Source organism: Ahaetulla prasina, chromosome 12, assembly GCF_028640845.1.
Source record: "Ahaetulla prasina isolate Xishuangbanna chromosome 12, ASM2864084v1, whole genome shotgun sequence".
In the NCBI taxonomy this organism is placed as follows: Eukaryota; Metazoa; Chordata; class Lepidosauria; order Squamata; family Colubridae; genus Ahaetulla; species Ahaetulla prasina.
Window position 1 is genome coordinate 13,794,846 of NC_080550.1, and position 10,466 is coordinate 13,805,311.

General features: G+C 45.7%; 1 protein-coding gene across 1 annotated transcript; it reads left to right on the top strand.

Annotated features, from left to right (window-relative positions):
- The first annotated feature begins 25 nt into the window (after positions 1-25).
- On the top strand, positions 26-8,038 carry TMEM208 (transmembrane protein 208). Its single transcript, XM_058155503.1, has 6 exons — positions 26-92; positions 1,145-1,240; positions 2,098-2,157; positions 3,008-3,144; positions 6,609-6,693; positions 7,270-8,038. Exons 1-6 carry the CDS (start codon positions 87-89, stop codon positions 7,405-7,407), a joined length of 522 nt encoding a protein of 173 aa, XP_058011486.1. The 5' UTR covers positions 26-86; the 3' UTR covers positions 7,408-8,038.
- Positions 8,039-10,466: the final 2,428 nt, after the last annotated feature.

The window sequence follows — 10,466 nt, forward strand, 5'->3', positions numbered from 1 at the left end:
CAAATGCCGCCGCGCCGGAAGCCCCGCTGTGTTGAGTTGGTGGTGGATTTGCCTGCGTGCCCTGTTAGGCTGGCGGGGGAGTCGCCATGGCGGTGAGTCGGGCATCGGGAGACGGGATCAAGCCGGGGCGACAGAGGGATAGTTAAATCAATAGAATAGAATAGAATAGAATAGAATAGAATAGAATAGAATAGAATAGAATAGAATAGGAATTCTTTTATTGGCCAAGTGTGATTGGACACACAAGGAATTTGTCTTTGGTGCATGTGCTCTCAGTGTACATAAAAAGACAAGATACATTCGTCAAGAATGGAATGGAATGGAATGGAATGGAATGGAATGGAATGGAATGGAATGGAATAGAATAGAATAGAATAGAATAGAATAGAATAGAATAGAATAGAATAGAATAGAATAGAATAGAATTTTTTATTGGCCAAGTGATTGGACACACAAGGAATTTGTCTTTGGTGCATATGCTCTCATTGTACATAAAAAGACAAGATACATTCGTCAAGAATGGAATGGAATGGAATGGAATGGAATGGAATAGAATAGAATAGAATAGAATAGAATAGAATAGAATAGAATAGAATAGAATAGAATAGAATAGAATAGAATAGAATAGAATAGAATAGAATAGAATTTTTTATTGGCCAAGTGATTGGACACACAAGGAATTTGTCTTTGGTGCATATGCTCTCATTGTACATAAAAAGACAAGATACATTCGTCAAGAATGGAATGGAATGGAATAGAATAGAATAGAATTTTTTATTGGCCAAGTGATTGGACACACAAGGAATTTGTCTTGGTGCATACGCTCTCAGTGTACATAACAAGACAAAATACATTCCTCAAGAATAGAATAGAATAGAAATAGAAATAGAAATAGAAATAGAATTTTTTATTGGCCAAGTGTGATTGGACACACAAGGAATTTGTCTTGGGGCATATGCTCTCAGTGTACATAAAAGAAAAGATACAACACTTATAACACTTAATGATAGTCATAGGGTACAAATTTAACACTTAATGATACAAAAATCAACATCGAGGAATGTTATAATTTTATATATATATATATATATATATAAATATATATATATATAAATATAAATTGCCTTTTATTCACCCCATCCAGCCCAAAGGAAAGGTAGGAACCAAAGGCAAAAAGCAGATATTTGAAGAAAACAAGGATACGCTCAAATTCTACCTACGAATCATCCTAGGGGCGAATGTGAGTATGGGGTTGGGCTCTGGATCTCGTGGTGGGTGGGTGGGTGGGGGTGGCAGATGAGCCTGCTTATTTTTTGCTCCGGGAAGAAGATCTGAAAAGGTCTGATAGGCTGGGTATTCTGAGCAGTCCACCAAAACTGGTGTTGTCATAAAAGAGGACCTGACCTGGGGAGCTCACATTGCAGCCGTGGTCAAAAGGGCCCAGCAGAGATTATACTACCTGAAACTTCTCAGGAAACAACAACTGAATGAAAAAAACTGCTGGCGGCCTTCTACTGCTGCACCATAGAGAGTATTTTAACTTACTGCACCTGTGTATGGTTTGCCAATTGCGCAGTGGCAGATAGGACAGCACTCCAGAGGGTCAACGTCATTGCCCAGAGGATCATTGTCTGCCTTCTCCCCTCTTTGAAAGAGCTTTATAGCTCCCGCTGCCTTAAGAAAGCTCAAAACGTTCTTAAAGTTCCATCTCATCCTGGACACCCTTTTTTTAAAAAACTATTACCATCTGGCAGATAGTACAGGACAATAAAAAGAAGGACAGATAGGCTGAAAAACTAATTATAATTAATTAATTATATTTGTATACCGCCATTCTCCCGAAGGACTCAGGGCTGTTCACAGCCAATAAAAGACCAAAATACATATAATACAGATTAAAAACAGTATAAAAAACTAATTCGATGAATGGCCTAAAAATTTTAAATACAATTAAAACCCCATTTAAAACCCCAATTTAAAACCCCAATTTAAAACTATGTTCAAGCTAGTCCTGCATGTCGAAACAACAACGTCTTCAGCTCGCGACTTGAATATCTGTTCCTCTTTCTCTCTTACTTTGATATCTCTTGCTTCCAGGCCATTTACGGAATTGTCAACCTTGGGATCTTCTACATAACAGCCACCATTTGGACGTGGGTGAGTTCTATATATTTTCAGACTGTCATTTCTTTTGAGTCAGGGACTGTCAACGTGTGTTGCACATTGAGAGTTGGCAGGTGGTGGAAAGGTGATTCAGGAGTGTTCTTTAATGTTTCACTCATCTCTGCAAAGAAAGAAGTCTTTATCAATCTGTTTACAATATTAGCTGGGAGAATATGAGAATAATATCCAAATGTGGAAGTGATAAGCCGCCTGGGAAAACAAAGGGAAATCATCAAAGCCATTAAAAAGCGAAAGTTTGAATATTTTGGACATGTGATGCAACACCCAGAAAAATACGGCAATCCTCCAGGGAAAGATTGAAGGCAAATGAGGTCCGGGCAGAAGAAGAACATCATGGCTTCAAAATCTAAGGGAGTAGTTTGGACAAAACTCACCAGCACTTTTTCATGCAGCTGTTGACAAAAATAGGATTGCCAACATGATCTCCAATGTCCGATGACGGATATGGCACAAGAAGAAGAAGGAGAACATGAGATTCACATTCAACTGCCATCCCCCTGTCCCCACTAATCCTCCGCAGCTGAGATCCTGTATCATGTTTGTAAACTTGGGAGGCTCCACATATAACCATCAGTAAACCATTTTTCCATTACAGCCATCTTAATCCTTAACAGATTGCATCCAGTTGTGCCCAGTAATCCTGGCTAAAAAGATTGCACCAGCCAGAAAATACGTTCGCTTTCATGTCTGTCTTTGCCAAGTACAAACCTTTGTGCACTTCTCAAACTTGGTGTACTTTACTGAACTAGTATCTCCAAAGTAGAAGTATCTCCAAAGGGTTTTACTGTTGTTTTTCTGGCTGATTTTCATATTCTCCTTTTAGGTTGCCTTTGTGTTCAGCTTGATGGTCTATGGGGCCAGTTACCAATCCATGAGGTCAATGGCCAAGCCTACTTTTGCAGAGGGTGGCAGCCTCGCCGATGGCGGAATTGATCTGAATATGGAGCAGGGAATGGCAGAGTGAGTGTCAACACTACCTAAGTCCAGGTGAGCAGATCCTGCTGCCTGAGCGCATATGTAGTTTTCCTTCATAGCCTCAACCAGTGGAGGGACACTCTGGTCCCAGGGTCACCTGCATCTCCTTGTGTGTGAGACCCCCAAAACTTCCGCGTTTTTAATAGAATGGTAATTTTTAACATTACAGTTGTGGCCAAAATTGTGGAAACCTTTTGGGAAAAGTATATTTTCTAAAACTAGCTAATAACACCACTTTTTTGGGGGAAGTAATACCATAAAACTATATATATCAATGGAAAGATAATTTAATCAAGAATGTAATGCAATAACTTTTATGAAGGATTTGCTATTAGAGTAGCGGTTACAGTATAAGAAAGAAAAGTGAAACAGTAGAAAAAACGAGATACACAAAAATGATCACCATGTCAGTTAATCCTTAGTTGGGTAGCCTTTAGCGTGAATTACGGCCTTACAAGGTCTTCCCATGGAGTGAACCGAGTCTTTTAGTTCTGCAGCTGTTCTAATGTGAAACCAAGATTGAAGGATTGCTTCTATTAACTGGGTTTTATTGCTGGGTCACCTCTGACTAACAAGTTTTTTTAGTTGGCTCCATAGATTTTCAATTGGGTTAAGGTCTGGGCTATTCCCAGGCCATTCCGGCAATGGAATATGATTATCCTGAAACCGCCCCCCCCCCAAAAAATGGTATTATTATCCATCAAACCTCAAAAATACACTTTCCCCAAAAGGTTTCCACAATTTAGGCCACTACTGTACATAAATTATTAAATTGATAACAGATGGATAATTGTGTTAACACTTGGGTTTTTGGTGTTTTGAGCTTGGTTGTTTTCCTGCAGATGTCTCATTACTAATCTAGGTAACCTCATCAGTGCATGGGAGAGTGGTGTTCAGGAAACTCTAACCCTAAAGCAGTCTATTCTATTGCTGAATATCTTCTACTACTAAAAACATTTCTTCTGATGTTCAGTTATGGTCAACATTCTTGCACTTCCTACCGGTTAAGTCCAATCCTGCCTCCTGGAATGAACAGATGACAAATCTGCTGCATCTTCGGTGTATCTTCCGATATTTAATAATAATAACTCGCCAGTCTCTCTACAGGTAGTCCTCAACTTATGGCCATAATTGGAACCAGAACCTCCATTGCTAAGCGAGGCGATTGTTAAGTGAGTCATGCCCCGATGTTATGAGCTTTTTTGTCATGGTGGTTAAGCAAATCATGGCAGTTGTGTCAATTATGTGGTCATTAAGCGAATCCAGCTTCCCACGTGGACTTTGCTTGAGAGAAGATGGCTGGGAAGGTTGCAAATGCCAGCAGTTTGGCAGTTCAGGTCTCACCGGCTCAAGGTTGACTCAGCCTTCCATCCTTCCGAGGTCGGTAAAATGAGGATCCAGATTCTTGGGGCAATAGGTTGACTCTGTAAACCACTTAGGGCTGTAAAAGCATTTGTAAAGCTGTATATAAGTCTTATTGCTATTGTTATTGCTACTGACTCAGCCTTCCTTCCATCCTCCCGAGGTTGGTAAAATAAGGACCTAGATTGTTGGGGGCAATAAGCTGACTCTGTAAACCGCTTAGAGAGGGCTGTAAAGCGGTATATAAGTCTAATTGCTATTGCTATCCCATCTCCCTGGATAGTGCAACTGTTGTCAATACATACTGGTTGCCAAGTGCCTGAATTTTGGTCATGCAACTGTTGTTGTTGTTGTTGTTGTTGTTTACATTTATATCCCGCCCTTCTCCGAAGACTCAGGGTGGCTTACAGTGTGTAAGGCAATAGTCTCATTCTATTTGTATATTTACAAAGTCAACTTATTGCCCCCCCAACAATCTGGGTCCTCATTTTACCTACCTTATAAAGGATGGAAGGCTGAGTCAACCTTGGACCTGGTGGGACTAGAACCTGCAGTAATTGCAGGCAGCTGTGTTTTAATAACAGGCTTCTTACAGCCTGAGCCACACCGCGGCCCCAACTGTCAGGATGCTGCAGCGGTCCTAAGTCCCTAATGAGGACGGGCTGTAAGTCACTTTTTTCAATGCCGTTGGAACTCCAAACAGTTACTAAACAAAGTAGTTGTAAGTGGATGACTACCTGTAATTTTCTCCAGATTCATCATTCCCAGGTCCTGGAATCATTCTTCCTCGGACTTCTCCATTCAACAGTGTTTGCTTCCAGTTGTTAGCGATCCCAAACTGATCACAGTAATCCAGAAATGTGCAGAGAATCCATGGTTCCTTAGCATAACCTGAAGCCATGCCTCTTATCCATCTTAACCAGACTGTTGTAGGCAGGGGTGGGCTGCTGGGGGTTCGCAAGGGGTTCAGGAGAACCTCTAGCTAAGATTCTGTGCAGTTTGGAGAACCCCCAAATCCCACTCTTGGCTGGCCCAGCCCGCCCCTCCCAGGAGTCCCCACATGGCCCGTTTTCGATGCAGGTAAGTGCAGGGCACTCAAGGAGGCTCGGGGAGGGCAAAAAACGGGCCTACCGGGAGTTCAGGAAGGCCTGTTTCCGGCCTCCAGAAGGCCTCTGGAGCCTTTGGAGGCCGTTTTCGCCCTCCAGGAGGCTTGAGAAAAGCCTCCGGAGCCCAGGGAGGGCAAAAACACCTCCCCCCCCCCCGGTGGTGCAGGAGGCCAGTTAGGCCACGCCCACCATGGCCACGCCCACCCAGCAACCGAGCAGAGAACCCCTTGCTAAAATTTTTGAAGCCCACCCCTGGTTGTAGGGCTTTCCCCCTCTTCTCATGTCAATCCTGTTCAGGCACATTCTAAATTTTTGATCTTCTGTACCTTTTAAAAAAACAACAACAACAGTCTTTTTTGTTTCTGGGATGGAACTGTTGTGTCTGCGCCCCCTGAGCCGGGGCCCCTGCCAGAAAGTGACTTGGAAAGTGAGGGGGAAGGGCCATCAGGACTTAATTCGGGAGCACCGGCTTCCCTGGCTCAGCTTCAGGAACCAGAGGTAGGCCAGGTGGAAGAGATAACGAGGCCTCTGTCCCCTGACTCTTCCCCCCCCCAGGCCACGCCTCCAGACCCGGCTGATGGCACTCAGGCCTGACTGGACCCTAGGTTTCGTAGGCAGGAGAGGCGGGAACAACAGAAGCAATAGTGGGGCAGGCCTAGGAAGAGCTGAGTCATGGAGCCACACCCCACAGGATATAAAAGCAGCAAGGGCTGCTATACCCCTTCGTGGCAAGCAAATCGACTGCTTAACTAGAGCTGAAGTACTGTTTGTTCCTGGTTGACTCAGAGAGATAACAGAGACACTTGGCAGATGCTCGCTAGTTTGCTGCCAGAAGCTGATAGTTGCTGGCTAATTAAGTCATCGCTTGGACTGAGGCGAGGGGGACAGAACAGGAACATTGGAGAACAACAGAAGACACTGAGATTTTTATCTTCTGCTCTAATAAAAATCAGCCTCTTTTTTTTCTTTTCCTACCCTCAGGCATCTGAAGGATATGATTTTGCTTACCGCCATTGTCCAAGTGCTCAGTTGTTTTTCCCTCTATATGTGGTACTTTTGGCTCTTGGTAAGTTTCTTTTCTTACTTATTTTATCCACAGCACATTCTTCCTCTTTGCAGCTATGTCAGGGAACCAGTTTGGGTACAGCGCTGAGCTAGAAAGCAAGAGACCATGAATTCAAATCCCGCTTTAGCCTTGGAAGCCAGCTAGATGACCTTGGGCCAGTCAGTCACACTCAGCCCAATCCACCTCACAGGGTTGTTGCGGTGTGTAAAAAAAAGGAGGAGGAAGGTGTGTTAGATACATTCGTTGCCTTGCGTTACCTTGCAACAGTGGGTGGACCCGACCCGCACACTTGTCCCGGCGCTATACCGTCCTATTTAGCCACGTTTTCTAAGCCGTGCGCATGCATGCAAGCCGCACGCACGAGCAAAGCGCATGCACGGAAGGCCACTCACATTTTCAGTGTGGGGCGAAACGGTAGTAAAATTATGTGAAATTATGTGAAGTCTTATTGCTATTGCTAAACGGTATGTAATTCCTGAACTATCAAAAAGCCAGCCAACTTTTTGCTAATGCAAAAAGTGCTTGTGCTTGTGGCATACCTTCATAAGAGGTCCCTGTTTCTGTTCCCTCTTGCAGGCTCCGGGGCGAGCACTCTATCTCCTTTGGGTTAACCTCCTGGGTCCTTGGCTCACCGCGGAATCTCCGGCTGCCAATCAAGAGCCCAACGAGAAGAAACAGCGTCGGCAAGAACGCCGGCAGATGAAACGTTTTTAGCTGCGCTGCTGAGCATGGATGTCAGGCCACCTTGGGTCTCCATGTGGCTGTTTATCAGGGATTTGAACCAATCAGAAAACATCGGGGGATTCCCCCCCCCTCCTTTCTGGCCCTTGCTCTCCCCCTGACATCTGTTCATCCTAAGGCTAGACGGTTTGCAATGGGAGGAGTGGGGAGGGGCGAACCCCAGGCAAATCTTTTTGCTTTTTTCTGCCTTATGGCAGGAGGAGGGAGATCGCAGGGAGAGGGCTGCAGATGTGTAAATACCTTTCTAAAATGATGCTCTTAATATGAATCGGACGATGAAGGCCTTTCAGTGTTGGAAGCAATTAAAGAAACACCTGCACACACAAAACGGTCGCCATAAGAGGGCCTGCAGTTTGCGTGGGTTTCCTTTGGACTCTTCATTTACTCTCCTGTTTTCATGATCGTTCTTGTTCTGACCCAGCTCCCCAAACGGGACAAAACCCTCTGAAGTGAACTCAAAGATTCCTTTAATGAGAGCCAGCAGCCCTGGCAAGAAGTTTCTCTCTAAACGCAGGCTAACAAGTCCATCCGTCTGGAAGATGAATAGTTGTCCGCCACATCTATTCATCTCTGCCCCCCTGTCTTTTACCCGCAGAGCTAGGGTGGGGCTTCACTAGCAGCGGTGGCTTTTCCTGCCCAAGGACCGGCCCATAGCTTTTGTCGTGTCCCACCCCCCACTCCGACAAACGAGTCAAGGAAGTCCGTGGCAAACTTGGCAAGCTCTCCCTTCAAGGTTTATCAGGGCAGGCAGGAGTCCAAGTTGTGACTTCAGTGATAGGGTCCGGTATCAGCAAACTCGATAAAACTTTGCTTGACTCAAGGTTGGAATGCCAAAAGCAGGTCCTTTATATAGGCTGTGGGGTGTGGCTCCATGACTCGGCATTTATCCAGGCCTGCCCCACCCCTCCTGCTGGCGTCGCCTCTCAGATCTCCGGAAGCGAGGGTCCACCTACGCTGAATTGTCTTCAGCTGGATCTGCTGTCACTAATTCCAGCACCTGGCTGACTTCCTGCTCACACACTGTAGGAATGAAGTTTATCGGGCTTGTCCATTCACTCCTGGAATCCACTCTGGGCATGGGGCCAGGGCCAGGGGCCGGAGGCATAACAGGCCATTCATCTTCATTATCAGACTTGGAGTCTGATAACAGGCCCGGTTGGAGACGGGAGGGGCCCGGCTGAGGAGAGGAGGGAGGACGAGTCACAACAGCTTTCCACTGCTCTCCTCTCCTCTGTCTTCTGTGCATCCGCGCATCAGGCACTGGACCCAGCTGGTCCTCCTCTTCCTCATCAGCCACCTCCAGACCTGGGGGCTGTTGACTCTCCATGTGAGGGCTGACGGATGGCCCAGGCTCCGCCTCTGTCTCTGCTGCTCCATTCCCTCTTCTCCCTTGGAGCTCTCAGGTTGCCTTGATGCTAACCTTGACTCCCATGCCGTCGCTGCCTCCTCTGATTTGGCTGCTGGGGGGGGGGCGGTGGCCAACAGGCCACAACAGTTTTAGGCAGGCGTGGTACTCATTGGAAGCACCGAACGGTCAGTAAGCTCAAGGAATAACAGAAGCCAGGGTACAGAAGACCAAAGGGTGCTTTAGATTTAAACATCATTTTGCAAAAAGAAAGGGGACAGCAAGAACATCTGTTAGAAGGGAGATGGGCAACTTCCCGATACAGCATTGTATATCCCGTTCTCTTTCCTCCAATAGACTCTCCCATTGAGCATAAAGTGGATTAATTTTGCAACGAATGGATGCAAGGATTGCGGATTTTCTCCCTGCCTGATCCTCTCTGGCAAAGGAATTTGGAATCTCCTTGGTGATGATAGAACAGGATTTCTGTACAGTAGCCTTTTCCTAACTTTTTTTTTTTTTAAACCAGATTGGCAAGCTTTCCAGTTAGCATAACCAAAGGGGCAGCATCCCCCAAATGCACATGGCAGCTCGCATTTGTAAAACTTTGGAGCCTCTGGACCGTTTTTTGTTTTAAAAAGTAAAACATAAGACCTCAGGAGGGGCGTGTGTTGGCTCAGCGGCTAAAGACACTGAGCTTGTCAATTGGAGAGCTGATGGCCCAGGTTTGAAAACCCGAACGCTGCACGACAGGTTGAGCTCCCGCTCCTTGCTCCAGCTCCTGCCCACCTAGCAGCTCGAAAGCATGCAAATACAAGTAGATAAATAGGTACCACTTCGGTGGGAAGGTAACAGTTCTGTGTGCTTTGGCGTATAGTCACGCTGGCCATATGACCACAGAAGTGTCTTCGGACAATAGTGGCTCCCGTAGCTAGGAAACAGATGAGCATCGTTCCTTAGAATCGAACAAGACTGGACAGAGGAAACTTACTAAGATCTGTTTTTCTCCTGCAGGCTGTTAGCTGGACAGCGGGTGTCAAAGAATAGGAAAAGATCTGTAGCAAAATATGATAGCAGAGAGAAGATTATTCCTTTATTCTCATAGGATCTGGCTTCTCATTTTGCCCACTTTTTGCTTCAATCCCCATAGTCGCCTGGAAATTACTCCTGAGAAGATGCCTTGACCAGAAAGGTGGGGTGTGTGTGTGCTTCTGACCCTGTTTTGGGGTGACCTGGTTGGCCACATAGCTGAGGTTCTCCGCAGGAAATGTTTAAACCATTACACCTTATATCCCGATATTTAAAATCCAATATTTTCCAAAAACATTGGCTCCTTAAAGGTAAAGGTTCCCCTTGCACATATGTGGTAGTTGTTCCCGACTTTAGGGGGCGGTGCTGATCTCCGTTTCAGCGCTGAAAGCCAGCACTGTCCGAAGACGTCTCCGTGGTCCAGTGGTGGGTTGCTACCGGTTTGTTCCAGATTAGGCGAACCAGTAGCGGCAGCGGGAGGTGCAGAAGTGGCGAGTGAGCAAGCGCCCACGAGCAAACCAGTAGCCACAGGTTTTGAAACCTGCCCCTGCTGTGGTCATTTGGCCGGCACGACTAAACGCCAAAGGTGCACGGAATGCTGTTACCTTCCCACCAAAGGTGGTCCCTATTTTTCTCCTTGCATTTTTTACGTGCTTTC

Bases quoted from the DNA above. Each gene is read 5' to 3' on its own strand.
- TMEM208 (XM_058155503.1), top strand. The intron at 1,241-2,097 runs GTGAGTATGGGG...TCTTGCTTCCAG, and splicing joins GAATCATCCTAGGGGCGAAT to GCCATTTACGGAATTGTCAA. The intron at 6,694-7,269 runs GTAAGTTTCTTT...TCCCTCTTGCAG, and splicing joins TGTGGTACTTTTGGCTCTTG to GCTCCGGGGCGAGCACTCTA.